The sequence below is a fragment of the Eumetopias jubatus genome, unplaced genomic scaffold (assembly GCF_037043125.1).
Source record: "Eumetopias jubatus isolate StellerSeaLion01/CBP00866 unplaced genomic scaffold, mEumJub1_p1.0 scaffold_5, whole genome shotgun sequence".
Taxonomy (NCBI): Eukaryota; Metazoa; Chordata; class Mammalia; order Carnivora; family Otariidae; genus Eumetopias; species Eumetopias jubatus.
The window spans coordinates 39,764,287-39,782,066 of record NW_028274811.1 but is presented as its reverse complement, the minus strand read 5'-3'; the positions used below and the strand labels follow the sequence as shown (position 1 = coordinate 39,782,066).

At 40.0% G+C, this 17,780-nt stretch overlaps 1 protein-coding gene and 1 pseudogene across 1 annotated transcript in view; both read right to left on the bottom strand.

Annotated features, from left to right (window-relative positions):
* Positions 1–1,658: 1,658 nt before the first annotated feature.
* STK32A (serine/threonine kinase 32A) overlaps positions 1,659–17,780 on the bottom strand; it is a 121,153-nt gene continuing 105,031 nt past the window's right edge. The window contains exons 9-12 of the mRNA XM_028119126.2: positions 16,756–16,881; positions 15,144–15,272; positions 2,150–2,214; positions 1,659–1,749 (exon numbers count right to left, since the gene is read on the bottom strand). Coding sequence (XP_027974927.2) covers positions 1,659–1,749; positions 2,150–2,214; positions 15,144–15,272; positions 16,756–16,881 — 411 coding nt within the window. The remainder of the gene's footprint in view (positions 1,750–2,149; positions 2,215–15,143; positions 15,273–16,755; positions 16,882–17,780) is intronic.
* On the bottom strand, positions 6,136–6,251 carry LOC114221039 (U4 spliceosomal RNA; annotated as a pseudogene).

The following is a 17,780-nucleotide window of genomic DNA, read 5'->3' as shown; positions in this document are numbered from 1 at the left end:
ACCTGGAACAGAAGCGGGTCACCTTCCCCTTGCTCTTTTCATATATAATCAGAAACAGAGTCAGGGCCAGTGCCTAGTTTATAGCGTTTGGAGAAAAGCAAAATAGCACGGGCAAATAGTATGTGGGAAATGTAGAAACACAGAATCAAACAGAAGGAAAGAGCTGGTTTTAATTCTTAACAAAAATATGGTTGCTCTTAAAGTAGAGAGGTACTGTTCACAGCTCTGCCAGAAATTCTGAGCCTGTTAAACTCAGGGAGGAGAAAATCCTGGAAGCCAAGTTAAAATCCAGCATTGGCTTCCCACCTGTGTTTAATCGCCCGAGTGCTGCTTCCCTCCTTGGATGTCTGGTGTGGCAGGTGTGGGATCTGTTACTTCGGCCTGTTTTCTCTGTCTGGTCTTCCCTGTTGCCTGCTCTCTGCCATCTTGGCAAGGCCCTTCCTGTCTGTGAGGACAAGGCTTAGGTGATCTGAGCGGCATCCCAAAGTTCTGTTATTCCGGTCTATAAAAGTGTATATAACCGGTTCCACATTTTGGTTCCTCTGATACTGGCCAAAAGTGAGACCAAAAATAAAAGACAAAAATCAAAGCCTCAAATGGTGATTTGTTTCATTGCTCACTGCACTGGGCTTCGCCTAGAAAAGATACCAACCATGGTGTGGGTAATCTAAGGGAGTTCCCAAGTGTAAATTTTACTCTCTTCCAAATTCACTTCCCATTCTACTGAGACTATAACCCCTGTACAAGTAAGGGAGAGCTTGACTACTACGAGGGGACATGGTCTCAATGTGACAATATTATTTTCCGATCCTCTCTGGACACGGGTCTCTGATAAGAGGACAATCCGCTCTCAAGGAACGTAGTTACTAGAAGAAGGTGAACGGTATGCTAATAACTGCTTCACAGCTGAAAAGCCCTGATGTGAAACATTTGCCCATTTCCATGGTGTAAATATTGCCGGTATTTACTGATCATCACCAGTTTCAGCTGCCCAGCTTCGCGTCACTGTCCAAGGGCCATGGGAACGACGTGCTCCCCAGGCTCTTGCTGGCTGACACGAGCTGACAGGGTGCGCTGACCAGAACGCCACTGGAAGCCCTCAGAAATCTGCATCACTTCCGATCTGCTCCCATTCATTGCTTCCTGATTGAATTCCTTCTCCCTCTTCAATCGGATGGGGGCATTCTGACCTCTTTCTGAAATTCTCTAGCTCTGAAGAGCCTCATGCAGTCATCCCCCACCCGTCAGTGTCCATCCATGCATTTGTCACAGTGGAGTTAGGATGAGTGGAGAAATAAATCTACATCTAAATATTCCTTTGAAAATAAAGAGAAGCTGTGTGGAATGACAGAATGGTAACAGTAGAAAGGGAGAACAGAGCTCCGCGTGTATAACCCTCTCATCGTGGATGAATGACCCGAAGCAGACACCAGGGGGAAGTGACTTGCTCAAGGACACACAGTTAATTCATGGTGAAACAAGATCCCAGGAGACCCGGGACTGTCATGCTGCCTCCTCCAAGGCGTTCATACACATTTTCTGGGGTGTGTGAGGTGTGGAGAGCTGAGAACTACAGTCAGTAATTCCTGGCACGGGTGGGCAGGAAGTTCCTGGCCTGAGGTGGCAGGAAAGGTCCCAAGCAGAAGATATGGAGGACTTCACTCCTTATTCTGGTCATTCTCCTCTTGTGGGTCTTTGGTTTGTTCCAAGGCTAGATTAGCCGGTCTTTTATTTAAGTCCCGTTTTACTCTTAAAAGAAAAAAAGAAAACAACAACAACCAGGGCTTATTGTTAAAAAGAAAAAGAAACGATTTAAACTTTGAAATGACAGAACTAAGTCCCACAATTAGAAAGTGGCATGAGCCAAGGAAACCGTTTTAAACATGTCACTGATTTTAACTGCTTTAGTCCCATTACTCTGTCCTTCCCTGAAACAGAAACTTGATGCTAAGCTAATTTACCTTTTGCAATTTTTTGAAATCTCATACGGGGGCGGGGAGGGGGAAAGGCTTCTGAATTTTCCAATTTTTCTATTATGGATAGGTATCATTTTTGATGTGAGAAAAAATTTAAAAATGTTAAAAAAAATCTGTTAAGGCTCTGTTCCTCCATCATCTGCTGGGCTGCTGTTGAACCAGGGCTTACTTACTTTTCTCTGTTGAAAATGATGAACTCCTTCCGGACAGATTCCAGATGCTCTTGAAGAAGGCACATCTTCTGGGGAAACAGGTGGGAGTGGAGGGGGAGAGAGATGCAGTTAGCGGACCAATGGGGATCCTCAAACAGCCAGTAACCTCCTGTCCACTGGCTCAAATCTCAGAAGCGCCAGTGTATCTTCCAAATGGACACTATCTGAGAATGTGTGGCAGGAGACCCCAAATAGAGTAATAGGGGAGCAAATAAGGAAGAAACTGCCAGAGGACAAAACATGTCAACTCTGCTCCCCACAGCAAGGAAGATGTGGGTTATGGTTTATGAGCTTGATGCCTTTCAGCCTCTCAGCCCATGAAGAAACAATGGCTTCGAGGTGCGTTGGGGATGCGGGTTCATTGAGCTGGTTCCCTACTCACCAGTCATCTGGCCCTCCTGTGAAAGGTTGGGAGGTTCTACTTGGATTTGATGAACAGCCTGGAAACACTGGGTCCTGGGGGAATGTTCCCCTCAACAACTGTACTGGGGCCGAGTAACTATGCCTCAGGCACAGTGAGCAAAATATTTGTGACTTTCTCACAGACATGCAAAACATTTGCTTTGACTTTGTGCTATCCAGCTTTCAACATCTCTTGATGATTTCTCCAACATAATGAGAAAATTTAACCTCAAAATGGTGATAATCATCAGGCCCAGGACAGTGTCAGACCCAGATCAAATGTTTTACACGTCTGCAATAAAATACTTCCAAATGACTTCTGATGAAAAAAATATTCCCTGAGGAAAAAATATTTATTTATTCATTCATTTCTTTAAAATCTAGGAATCAGGAAATAGTCTTCAAGTACTAGAGAATTTTCTTTCCTGTGTGAATGTTTAGGTGATAGAAGAGGCAAATGAAAAGGAGAGGACATTTCAGAGGAGTGGGGAGGCGAGCAAGACAAAGGAGAAAAAGAAGACTCTGCTACACTTAGTCTTGTTCTCAAAATGGGGTATTTGTAATGAGGGTTTCTAGTATCTAGTATCAGTCATGGGGGACATGAAACTGTGGGGTAAATACAATCTGATAGAGCTTCTTGGCAGCAGTTTGACCCCAAGATTTTTATTTAAAAAACATATTTATATAAATAAAAGTATATTATATAGCTTTTACATAGTGTTCCTAGAAACATCTTTATTAGAACTGTTATTTCCCCCCTAGTTTTACTGAGATATAATTGGTACACAGCCTTGTATAAGTTTAAAGTGTACAGCATTAGGACTTGATTCTCATATATTGTGAAATAATCACAACAAGTTCAGTTATCCTCTACGTCCTATAGCTTAAAAAAGAAAAAAAAAAGTTTTTTCTTTTGATGAGAACTCGTAGAATTTACTGTCTTAACACCTTTCTCTAGACCATAAAGCAATGTTAGCTGAGCCATCCTGTTGCACTTTACATCCCTGGTGTTTGTTTATCTTATAACTGAAAGTTTGTGCTTTTTGACCTCCTTCATCCAATTACCCAAACCCCACCCCCCTGCCTCTGGTTACCCCTAATATGGTCTCTTTTTCTATGGGTTAGTTGGTTGGTTTGATTCCACATATAATTGAGATCGTATAGTATTTGTCATTCTGTCTGACTCATTTCACTTAGGACACCCTCCAGGTCCATCCATGTTGTTGCAAATGGCCAGATTTCCTTCTTTTTAAAGGATGAATTAATATTCTCGTGTGTGTGTGTGTGTGTGTGTGTGTGTGTGTGTGTGTGTGTGTGTGCGCGCGCATACCACAACTTTATCCATCCACCCATTGATGTTTCCATGTCTTGGCTATTGGAAATAATGCTGCAGTGAACACAGGAGTGCAGATAGCTCTTCAACACAGTATTTGTGTTTCCTTTTGATATATCCCCAGAAGTGGAATTGCTGGATCATAGGGTAGTTCTAGTTTTAAATTTTTGAGGAACCTCCAAACTGTTTTCCATAGTGGCTACACCAATTTACATTTCCACCAACAGTGTTTAAGCGTTCCCTTTTCTCCACATCCTGGACAAAACGTGGTATTTCTTGTCTTTTTGATGATGGCTATTCTACCAGGTGTGTGTGGTTTCGATTTGCATTTCCCTGATGTTTAGTAATGTTGAGCACTTTTTTGTGTACCTGTTCGCCTTCATGTATCTTCTTTGGAAAAAACATCTATTCACGTCCTTTACCCATTTTTCAATTGGATTATTTGGTGTTTTTTTTTGTTCTTGTTTGTTTTTGTTTTTTGCTTTTGAGTTGTATGAGTTTTATGCGTTTTTGTATAATAACACCTTAACAGATACATGATTTGCAAATATTTTTTCCCATTTCATTAGTTGTCTTTTTATTGATGCAGTCCTACTTGTTTATTTTGTTCCTGGTGCTTTAGGTATTATATCCAAAAAAATCACGACCAAGGCCATTGTCAGGGAGCTTTGTTCCTACCTTTTCTTCTAGGAGTTTTATGGTTTCTGGTGTACATTTAAGTCTTTAATCCATTTTGAGTTAATTTTGGGGAATTAATTTTTGTAAGATATAGGAGTCTAGCTTCATTTTTTCACATGCGAACGTCCAATTTTCCCAGCACCATTTATTGAAGAGACTCTCTTTTCTCCATTGAGTATTCTTGGCTCCCATGTCAAATATTAGTTGATGGTATTTGTATGGGTTTATTTCTGGGCCCTTGATTCTATTCCATTGGTCTATGTGCCTGTTTCTCTGCAAGTACCATACTGTTTTAATTACTATAGCTTTGTAGTATAGCTTGAAACAAGGACGTATTCCTGCTTTGTTCTTCTCTCTCAGGATTGGTTTGCCTATTTGGGGTCTTTGGTGGTGCCATATAGATACTACGATTTTTTTCTACTTCTGTAAAAAGCCCCTTGGAATTTTGATAGGGATTGCACTGAATCTATAGATGGCTTTGCGTACTACAGACATTTTAACAATATTAATTTTTCCATCCATGAATACGGGATTCCTTTTCATTTGTATGTGTTGTCTTTAATTTCTTTTGTCAATGTCTTGTGGTTTTCAGTATATTTTTCACCTCCTTGGTTGAATTCATTTCTAAGTATTTTATTGTTTTTTGATGCTATTGTAAATGGGATTGATTTTTTTCAGGTAATTCATTGTCCGTATATAGAAATGCTACTATATGGTAATTTTGTATCCTGCAGTTTTACTGAATTCATTGATTAGATCTAACAGTTTCTTAGTGAAGTCTTTATGATTTTCTATATATAAAATCATGTTACCTTCAAATAGGCAATTTTACTTCTTCCTTTCCAATTTTGATGTCTTTTATATCTTTTTGTTGCTTGATTGCTCTGGCTAGGACTTCAGTGCTATGTTGAATGGGAGTGATGAGAGTGGGGACCCATGTCTTGTTCCTGATCTTAGAAGAAAAGCTTTCAATATTTCATCACTGAGTATGATGTTAGCTATGGGCTTTTATATATGGCCTTTATTAAATTGATGTATGTTCCTTCTATACCTCATTTGTTAGGAGTTTTTATCATGAACAGATGTTAAATTTTGTCAAATGCTTTTTCTGTGTGTCTTGAGATGATTTTTCTCTTTCAATTCTATCAATGTGATATATCACATTTATTGATTTGCATATGTTGAACTGTCTATGCATCCCAGGGCTATCTCCCACTTGACCATGGTAAATGTTCCTTTTAATTTACTGCTGAATTTGGTTTGCTAGGATTTTATTGAGAATTTTTGCATCTGTATTCATCGGGGATGTTGACCTGAAGTTTCCTTTTCTTTTCATGTCTTTTTCTGGCTTTGGTGTCAGGGTAATGCTAACCTCATAAAATGAGTTTGGGGATGTCTCTTCCTCTTCGAGTTTTTGGAAGAGTTTGAGAAGGATTAGTGTTTATTCTTCTTTAAATGTTTGGTAAAATGTTCTGGGCTTTTCTTCGTTGGGAGATTTTTGATTACTGATTCAAATTCCTTACTAGTAATTGGTCTCTTCAGGTCTTTAATTTCTTCCTGATTCAGAATTGGTAGGTTGTGTGTTTCAATTAGCAATAATCGCGCCTCAGATAAACCTCATTGGTTATGATACTGCCACTGCGCAAAGCTGGTAGGTTGTATGTTACTAAGAATTTTTCTTAGTAAAAAAAGCCCATTTTTTTCTAGGTTGTCTAGTTTGTTGTGTATTTAGTTGTTCATAGTGGTTTCTTATGCTCCCTAGCGTTTCTGTGCTGTCTCCTACAGAGAGGAGTTGTAATGTCTCCTCTTTCATTTGTATTTTATTGATTTGGGTCCTCTTTTTCCCTTGGTTAGTTGAACTATACTCAAAGGAAAAAAAAAGCCCAACGTTTAGGTGTTTTTTTTTTTTTAACGTTAAAGTATTACATAAAACATAAATACATAAACATACATATACATTTTAAAGTATTATATAAAACATATATAAACATATACATTTTTACATATACAATATTTTATGTATGTATATATGTTTTGTTAATATATATATTATACATACACATATATAAACAAAATATTGTATTAAAATATATTAAAATTACATGTTTATATGTTTATATATGCTTATATAGAATATATATAAACAAAATATATTTATATAAACATATAAAGATTTATGTACATATATATGGACATATAAAATGTTACTTAAAACATAACATGAAAAAGATTTAAAATATTAACATTTAAAATATTTTTAACCTTAAAAATCAAGATTAAAATCAACTAAAATGTAGAAATCCATGTGAATTTTTTTTTCTATCACCTAATTCTGTTTTACTTAAAGATATAAAATAGACACTGAGAGAAGAGTTTGTGATCTGGCACTGTAGACCGCACAAGCTCCCCTCCGCACCCCCCCCCCACCCCGGTCCTTGAAGCATTCACATTCAACATGTTCTCTTTTGTCTGCTTTAGGTGAAAAAGTTTAAGAAGTTCAGTGACATGGATAAGTTGGCAGCACTAGCCAGAAAGAGAAGATGAGGGAAAGGAGGGGGAGGCAAACCGAATGGAGGGATGAATGGGTCTTACATGACTGAGAAGGAAAAGGTTGGTTAGAACTCTTCGAACCCGCTTCTCAGGGATGAGCAGAGCAGACAGCTATTAAACTGGTGTGCATGGAGGTGGCATCAGAAATTTCTGAAGGATTTGGAGCAGGTGGAAATCTCAGGAGGTAGTAAAAGAGGACTTTAAGTTATTCTTTTTGGTTCTATACTTCAAAGTTGTTGATGACAGAGAAGGATGAAGGGAGAATATTCTGGAAGCAAAGAAGTAGAGGCATCTGACATAAATAGGAACAAAGTAGGAACATGGGAAAGGAAGAAGTTAGGAGTCAGGACGGAGAAGAGTAAAACACAGTAACTAATAATTTTGCCGGACACGTTACATGTACTAATTGACTCAGAACAAGTCTATGAAATGGGTACCGATATCAACTCCATTTTATAAATGAGAAAACAGGAGGAAAGGGAAAACTGTAGTGCTTTTACTTTATTTAATCCTGTCCTGGATTCTGCAGCAGTGGATCTCAACCTTAGCTGCATATACAGAATCACCTGAAGAACGTTTTCAAGTACTGATGCCCAGGCTACACTCCCAGATTCAAATGTAACTGATCTTGGGTGGGACCCAGACACCAGTATACTAAAAAAGTTTTCCCAAATGGGTTAAGTGTGATGCTAAGGTTGAGAAGCACTGATGCAGCAGGGACCTAGAGGAGAAGTCCAAGGGGTCATATGATAAGATTTCAGCATTATATATATCCACAGCTTAACACAGTTAGTGGTTAATATGCCTTACTAACATTGTCTTACTTCCACCTCAGATCAGTTTTAAGAGGTAGGTCCTATTTTTTTAATATCTGAAGGAATCAATGCTTACAAAGGATACATGGGTTAATGTTTAAACCATTACATTTAAAAGAATCACATAGCTGTTTGGTAAGTAGCCACTACACACACTGCCTCATCTAGTCACAAAAGGAAGAAGGGATGACAGCTCTTAACTGGGGAGAGGGGACACGCTCTCTCTCACAGATTTTAAAGTCTATCGAAGATCAATTTGCCACCATGCTAGTTGCATTAGCACTGACTGTTCAACACATAGAAGCCATCATTGCAGATAGTTGCACACCCCACATTCTGTCTTTTAACAAGATAATTCTACCCCTTTCTTATCCTTATTAAGTTTAGAGCATTTCAAGCCTGCCCCTTTCTGTTCCGTACTCACTAACGCAATTCCATGTCTTAGTCTAGAAGCACACAGACCCTCCTAACGGTGGGTGAAAGAAGTCTACGTGACTACAAGATGAAAAGAAGAGGATGTCCCCTCTCCCTTACAGCAACACGGTAACGGATCGTCATCATGGATGTCCCCTCTCCCTTACAGCAACACGGTAACGGATCGTCATCACGGATGTCCCCTCTCCCTTACAGCAACACGGTAACGGATCGTCATCATGGATGTCCCCTCTCCCTTACAGCAACACGGTAACGGATCGTCATCATGGATGTCCCCTCTCCCTTACAGCAACATGATGAGAGATCGTCATCATGGAAACAAAACAAAAACAAAACAACACACACACAAAAACAGATTCTAGCAGATATTTCTAAGGAAGTCTCTTGTAAGACTTTTGGACTTCAGTGGTTGTTAATAAGCCCTGTGAAAATAAATTCTACCCTCTAGTGTGACTCTGATGCCGAGTGGATCACTTCCTTAGTAACCTGTGGACCTGGTGATAATAGTCACATTTATATCCCTTTCTCCTAAGATGTAAATATCTACATAGGATTATCTTTACAAGTTGAGAAGGCATCTGAGGCATGACTCCCCTTACCTCTTCTCCCACAAGAGAAAATTAAAAACAAAAACAAAGCAACTCTACCAGAGTTACACATATTTTTGTAAGTATATGCATAAATAAATATTTATAGAACTATGTATTTATATATGTGTATATGTCAAATATATATTATTATATAAACAACATAAATATATACAATAAGATATATATAAAATAATACAATAGGTTTTATTTTCCCATGCACAAAATTGGCATTGTAGGGCTTTTCCCCTTAATAAAGCTTTTTAGGATATACATATATGCCCATAGGATAAATGTATCTTGCAAATTCTCTCTCTCTCTCACCCTAGCATTTCTTGAAACAATTTTTTTTTTAAGAGAGAGAAAGAGAGAGCAGGGGTGGGAGGGGCAGAGGGAAAGGGAGAGAGAGAATCTCAATCAGGCTCCACACCCAGCGTGGAGCCTGACGTTGTGGGGCTCGATCTCACAACTCCGAGATCATGACCTGAGCCGAAATCAAGAGTTGGATACTTAATTGACTGAGACACCCAGGCGCCCCTCTTAAAACAATTTAACCAAAACAAAGAGACCAGATAAAACACAGGTTAAAAGGTTTGCAGGATATTTAAAGTACATCTTTAAATGAAAATGATGGCTGTATTAATAGAATTAATTGGGCTAAAAATTATGTTTAAAATTTCCATTTTAATGAAATGCCAAATAAGAAAGCAGATGGAATGTAGAGAAGGAGAAGAGAAGCCAATGGGTTTGTCGTGCATGTTTTTTCCCAACCAGGAAGCAGGCTTTAAAGACTGAGGGAGTAGTGGTGCCTGGGTGGCTCAGTTGTTAAGCATCTGCCTTCGGCTCAGGTCATGATCCCAGGGTCCTGGGATCAAGCCCCACATCGGGCTCCCTGCTCCCTGCTCAGAGGGGAAGCCTGCTTCTCCCTCTCCCACTCCCGCTGCTTGTGTTCCCTCTCTCACTGTCTCTCTCGCTGTCAAATAAATAAATGAAATCTTTAAAAAAAAGCTTAAAGAAAAAAAGATTGAGGGAGTAGTAAGAGACTATGCATTATCACTAAAATCATCACAGTTGGATTGCTGACCTCTTTTCCAGGTCAGATCTGGTTCCAGATCTGGTTCCTCTAGGTTGAATAGAGGTAGCCACACAGAAAACAAAGGATAAGGGCATTTCAGGACTGGTATATCCTGAGAGTATAGAAATGCCTTCATTATTTCAAAACAAATGAAATGACAGATGGTTGCCAACAGTAGGAAATACCTGTGCTGTGTTCAAGAGGCCTGGACCAGAAGAGGAACCAGATCAAATGTTTGCTCTTCTGGAAAGCCTGTCTTGACCCTCACTCAGGACCAATGAGTAATTCCCAGAGCACTTTGTACCTCTAAGGGCAGCAATGACTAGAAAGTCAGAGACATTTCCTGACATAGCAGGCAATTTATAATCATGTACTGAATGAACAAATGAATGAATGAACATGGTAATACTGTAATGAGCTGCTAAGACTGATCCTCACATTTTTTTTGTTGACATAATGTATCATTTGTTTCAGGGTACAGGTCTGTGATTCAACAGTCTTTACACAATTCACAGTGGTCACCATAGCACATACCCTCCCCAATGTCCATCACCCAGCCATCCCATCCCTCCCACTCCCCACCACTCCAGCAACCCTGTTTGTTTCCTGAGATTAAGAGTCTCTTATGGTTCGTCTCCCCCTCCAGTTTCATTTTTCCCTCCCTTACCCTGTGATCCTCTGTCTTGTTTCTCAAATTCCTTATATCAGTGAGATCATATGATACTCACATTTTAAAAACCTTGATGTCAAAGAGTAGATAGAGTGCTATTTTGAGATTCATGATCTTTCTGATTCTTCTTTGGGGGAATGCTAACCTTTACTGTGAAGCAAAATAATTTTTATTTTTAAACTTAGGGTACCAGATTAGAAGGAACTAGAACAGAATATTAGAATAGGCAGCTCCAAGCTCCCATCAACAGAAACAAAAAACAAGCAGAAACTGTCAGAGCTAACTTTGTCAGAATTCTGGAAAGCAATCAAAGGTTTTTTTTTAACAACCGAGGAAACACTAAATCAAGAAAAAAAGCAACTTAAAAAATGCTCCTGGTGTTCAAGGAAACCTCTGTCAAAATATTAGCTAAACACAGTCTAACATAACAGGAACTTCAGGGATGACACATGACAAGGAATATGGTGTTTGCAAAAGTAGTTTGTAAAAGTTACTTTATAAAGGACAAGTACTGCCTTCAACAATCAAAAAAGAGCAAACCCTACAAAAGGAGAGAATCTGATTTCTGGAGGCACTTTATTATAATACTCAAATGTCAGGTTTTCAACAATAAAATCACAAGGCCCATTCAAAGGAACAGAAATTATCCCTGAGGATGCCCAAACATTGGATTTACTAAACAGAGACTTTATTTTTTTTTAAGAGAGAGAGCAGCATGAGCAGGAGGGGCAGAGGGAGAGGGAGAGAGAATCTCCAGCAGACTCCGCCCAACGCAGGGCTTGATCTAACAACCCCAAGATCACGACCTGAGCTGAAACCAAGAGTTGGATGCTTAACTGACTGAGCCACCCAGGCACCCCCAAATAGAGACTTCAAAACAACTATCTTAAATATGCTCAAAAAGGTAAAGAAACCATGGAAGGAAACCATATGTTAGGGTACAAAACAGTCTCAATACATTTTGAAAGATTAAAATCATACAAATTATCTTCTCTGACCACAAAAAAAATGAAGCTAGAAATCAATAATAGAAGAAAGCTGGAAAATTCACAGATATATGGAAATTAAACAACACATTCTTAAACAGCCATTGTGTCAAAAAAAAACACAAAAGTTAGAAAATACTTCAAGATAAATAAACAAAAATACACAACATACTAAGACTTAGGGGGGATGCAGTGAAAGGCAGTAATCGGAGGGGATTTAATAGCTATAAATGTCTACCTTAGAAAAGAAGAAATATCCCAAATCAATAACCTAATTTCATACCTTGATGAATTAGAAAAAGAAAAGCAGGCTAAACCCAAAGCCAGCAGAAGGAAGGAAATAAAGATGAGAGCAGAGACAAATGAAATAGAGAATAGAAAAACAACAAACTTAATCACTGGTTCTTTGAAAAGATGAACAAGACTGACAAATGTTTAGCCATACATAAAGAAAAAAAGAGAAAAGATGCAAATAACTAAAATCATAAATGAAAGTGGGAACACATGACTTCCAGCCTTACCTTATAGAAATAAAAAAAACGAGGGTGTACATCAACAAATAACATGTAGATGAAATGGACAAATTTCTAGAAAAACACAAATTACTACGCTGTACATCAACAAATAACATCTAGATGAAATGGACAAATTTCTAGAAAAACAAATTACTACGAAAACTTTAGAAGAAATATAAAATCTCAACGGACCTATAACAAATAAAGAGTCATCTACAAGTAAAAATCTGTAATAAGAAACTTTCCAACAAAGAAAAGTCCAGGACCAGATGATGTTAGCAGTGAATTCTACCAAACGTTTAAAGAAGAAATAATACCAATCTTTCTCAAACTCGTCTGAAAAAAAAAAAGATGAGGAGGGAACACTTTCTAACTCATTCTATGAGCCCAGCTTTACCCCAATACCAAAACAGCTAAAGACATCAAAAGAGAAGAAAATTACCAATTTTCATTATGAATATAGATGAAAGAATCTTCAACAATGTTCTAGCAAACCAAGTCCAACAGTATATTAAAAGATTACACATAATGAGCAAGTGGGATTTATCCCAGGAGTGTGAGAATGGTTCACCACAAGAAAACCAGCCAACATAACACATTGCATTAATAGAACTAAGAAAAGAAAAATGTGCAAATTAACTCATTTGACCCAGAAAAAGACATTTGACAAAATTCAAAACCCTTCATGATGAAAACACTAAAAAAAACCTAGGAATAGAAGAATACTTCTTCAACAAGATAAAGGGCTTTTACAAAAAAACACACAGCTAGCACAATACTCAATGGTAAAAGGTATTTCCCCCTAAGGGAAAAAAAAAAAAAAAGGGCAAAGATGCCTGCTTTTGCCATTGCTATTCAACAATGTCCTGGAATTTCTAGCCAGAGCAATCAGGGAAAGAAAAGAATTAAAGGCGTCCAAACTGTAAAGAAGAGTAAAACTATCCTTATTTGCAGATGACATGGTCTTATAGGTAGAAAATCCCACGGAATCCACAAGGAAGCTGTAGAGCTAAGAAATGAGCTCAGCAAAGTTGCAGCATACAGAATCAACAAAGAAAAATTGGTTGTGTTTCTATACACCAGGAATTAACAATCCAAGAAGGAAATTAATGATTCCGTTTCCATAGTATCCAAAAGAATACTTCAGAATAAGTTGAACCAAGGAGGCGAAAAATTTGTACTCGCAAAAGCTGCAGAACATCGCTGAAAGAAATTAAGGAGAAAACAAATGGGGTTTGGGGTAACAAAAAATTTTGGAACCAAAGAGTGGTGGTAGCTGTAGAGCAACGTGAATGTACTTCATGCCACTGAATTGCACACTTAAAAATGGTTAAAATGGGAAATTTCATGTTACATGCATTTTACCTCAATAAAATTTTAAAAACAAAAGATCAAGTGGTTGTACACTTCCCTGAGTACAGATGGAAGAGCCTGTTTTTATCATGGGCAAAGCCACTTCTTGGGAAAGGATTCTGACATCGATATGAGGCCTAGAAGAAAGGGGAAGCAGCGTCCCTCATTTGGGCGGTCTTCGAAAATGCTAGGGTCTGTACTGTGGGTAAGTGGCTCGTCACCTTTCACATCAGGAGGGAGGCTTCCTGGGCCTGGGCGTTGGGGAAGAACTAGAACAAGAGGGACCCCAGGAAGATGTCCAGTGGGGCAACATGACCTTGTAAGTCCAAGAAGAGCGGTGCTCAATTTTCACTGTCCAGTTACAAAATTTCATTTCCTTCCAATATACTGAACCTCTTGTTTATGGAGCCTATACTGTATGAAGGCACTGTTGGGGCACCATGAAGACACTGGTAGGTACGACCTGGGCTTCCCCCACAAGAAGCCTTCATTTTAGTGGGGTAGAAAAAGAAACACAAATAAACACATAAATATTTGTAAATTATATTAATGTCACAAAGGAATTAAAAATTGGGGCTGAGAAAGAGTGTGGTAGCTGAGACCTTATGTTCGGCAAATGGCGTTTAGGGTATAAAGGACAATAGGAAACCCCCTAAGTCAAGATCTGAGAGTAGAATATTGAAGGAAAAGGGAAGAGCGAAGGTCCTAGGGAAGGACGAAGCCTGAGGTTAGTGAGGGTCAGATACATATTAAGGTCGTGTAGTTGGGAGGGTCTTGAGCGAGGGCAAGAATGACCAAGTACAAGGGCGGCTGGGGAAGGGAGTTGGACTGGGTAGAGTGTGGTAGGCACGGTGAAAAGTTATTCACAAACTGCTGTCATCATGGAAACTTTAGAATACTTATAATAAGGATGATCTCTCAGTCTTGGCTACGTTTGGGGGCTGTCCATGGAAGAGCCTGCATGGGCAAGCTCTACAGGTGCACAGCAGGGAACAAGCCTGGAGAAGCCAGCTGGTTACGATGCCAAGAACAGATCCTTAGGAGAAAGGGGGTTGAAGTGAGAAGCAATGGGCACGATGGGTTTGTGCCACGGCGAAGCCTCCCTTGGAAGGCTGTAGAAAATACTTGAGGACGGGCAGCAGGCCTGAAGCACGTTCTATGAACAACAGCATGTGGACTTGGATAAATTGACCGTGAAAGTATATAGTGTCCCTGGAGGACTAGAGACATGAAGGACATTGAGAATATTTATTTGTTTGCAGAGCTACCAATTGGAGTGTCTTCCAGGAAATTGTAAGATTTGAAATGAGAGCTTGGAGAGGGCAATAACTGAATGAAGTTCATGGCAGAGCCAGAGTCCCCTGTGAAATGTTCATGCTCTGCTAGGAACCCCAGCGCTGCCCAGACCTGCCATTTCAGAAGCCTGGGTGTTCAGTGACTCTGTGCCTTTACAAAACAGCAACATGGGGTGCTAAGCAGCCCTCCCACCAGAAGCTCTCCAACCGAGGGCGTCAGGAAGAGTCCCGTGACCCTGGGTCTGGCGGGCACCTGCTTACCTGGGAGGAATCACATTTCCTCCTCTCTTTCTCCTTCTTTGCCAGACGTTTCTTTTTCTTGTGAAGAGGTTTGGACTCCAGAATCATTTCTTCGAGTTCGAAGGTGGGGTCGCAATTCAGCCGGCCTTTCTGCAAGAAAGACCAGTTGGCTCAGTCCTTTGATTCTGGGTCATTCTACAAATACGCCAGACCTAATACCAGGAACAGCACCTAGTTTTGATGGAGCCGTTCAGGAATAAGGAGGTGGGATTCCTACTCTGTTTTAGATAATTTATGGCTGGCATTGTTTTTCATACTCTTCAATTTTATATTTTGTTTGTTTTCTAAACTCCTCACGAGCCCTCAGTGAGTAAGGAAATCAAACTCTAGTTGTTTTTCCGAAGTTTGAACTTATGAATTATGTTTCTCAAAGTGTGTTCTGACGATCATGTATGTAGATCCCAATCACCTGAGTTGTTGGCCCAGCTGCCCAGTTCCCTGGCCAGACCTCCAGAGTCAGTGTTTCTGAACAGAGGCTGAGGAAACTACATTTTTAACAAGCTTCCCAGATGATTTGGATGGATGGTAAAGTCAGAGACTCATACATAGAGCCTCTCCTGAGGCAGGGTGGATGGCCAATGGCTGTGGTGTGTGCACAGGTGGAAGAGTGGACGCAATAGGAGGTGTGTGTAGATCTCCACAGTGTCATGCATCCATCAGCCAAGGTACACGCTGCCCCAACAGGACTCTGCAACACGGCCAGGTAAGACCTACACCTACCTTCTTGTTGATCCATAAGAGAGCAACTCCCCAACACAGAATTCTACCACACTGCCTACTCATGTCTCCTACTGTGCTCTTTCACCCAACCCACCCACTGGTAAGGCTCCCTCTGTTTGCACAGGATGGATCACACCCCCACAAGCCCTCGGAATGTGCCTTCCTTGGGCTGAACCACAGAAAACTATGAACTGACTCAACTGTACCCTTCAGGAGTTCATTATTCTGCCAGTCTACCTGATACTGAATGTGTAGACTCAGACTGGCAGAGGGAAGCTAGAGGCCTCCCTTGGGTCCCTTGGCCGAAGCTTCTGGACTCCAGCTTTTACCAGCGGTGTGCAGGAGGCCACAGATGTCCCCCAGCCAGGTACTCACCCAGCGGGAATGATTTCCCTTTGGCTGTTTAGTCCTTATGAATGTAGCTCCGTGGCAGTGAACCACTAAAGGAAGAGGGGTGAGTGGTAAAAATAACCCCAACATTTTCAATGCTGTGACTCACAGAACTCCTTGGAAACAAATTTCTACATCTTTGAAATCTGAGAAAACACTGTTTCCTCAATGAGCAGATTCTGGAGAATGACTGTTTGGAGGACTAGGGCTTCCTTCCAGTAGAAGCATACCACAAAAAGTGATTAGGAGCTAGAACTTCAGATGCCGATAGACCTGGACAAGAACCCCACTTGGCCACTTGCTAGCCACGTGACCTTTGGTGGCCCATTTACCCGGTGTGTGCCTCCATTGTCTCATCTGTGAGACAGGGATTGGGCTGTCTTACAACACTGGTGGGGCTATCTAATGATACCGTGTTTGTAACTGAATGAGAGTTACTATGGGTTTGTTAGGATTAACTCACGTTAGGAATAAAACCTGGAATGAGCCTCTTCTGCAAAACCGCATCCCAGTTCATGTCATTCATATATGGGACGTTCTGAACATCAGACAAGTGAGAAAATCGTTGGTCTGGATTAGGCTCAAGTAGCTGCCAATGGAATACAAACATCAAGATCATAATGAAGGTCAAAGTGGGGCAAAAAAATCATACAAATTCCCTCTAAAAGTTTTCAGGTGTGGGTCTGAAGGATACAAGGTAGTTCCCCTTCCCTAATCCTATCAAATAATAAAGATAATACATACATAAATAATGCGATAATGCGTGGATAGAATAAGCTGTAAGTAGGTTTTTGCAGTGTGGTGAGTGAAAATAGATTGTCCTATTGAGTCAAACATACCTTTGATTCCTGGCTCCCTTACTTTATAAACTATGGGCAAGTTTGTCCTCTAACCCTTAGTTTGCCCTCTATAAAAAGGGGATAAGAGCCTATTTCGTATGGTTGTAGCTAGGAATAAATGAGGCCATGTATATAAAGTACCTAAGAGAAGGTCTGTCCTTATTAGGTGGTGAATGCTCATGCGTTTTTACAAATGAAATTAATTTCCTACTAAAAGTTTTAGCTGTTCATACAATTAATCAAAATATATTGGATGTGACACAGATAAGATGTAACCAAGATTGCTGTTACAGTTTGGGGTTTTGCTAAGTGTGATTAAAGATTTTCCCCCTGTAACTGCTCCACAGTCAGTATCACATCAGTCCTGTTGGTCAAATGGAAAATGTCAGTTCTGCTTGAGAACACTCCTGGAGACTACAGCCGTGGATCATTGGGGTGTAATTTTGGGGTGAGGAGGGCTGTCTTGAAATTGAGGACAATTTGCTTATGGAAAATGACCCCTCCCTTCTTCATCTTTGACATTATCAATATCCCTATTCCAAAACAGGGAACTTGACCCCAAAGGCAGGAGGTACAGGTATGAATCCTAGGCCCTCAAAGCTCTTGTCCTTCACCAGCCACAACCTGTGCGATTTTCCCTCTTCAAAGA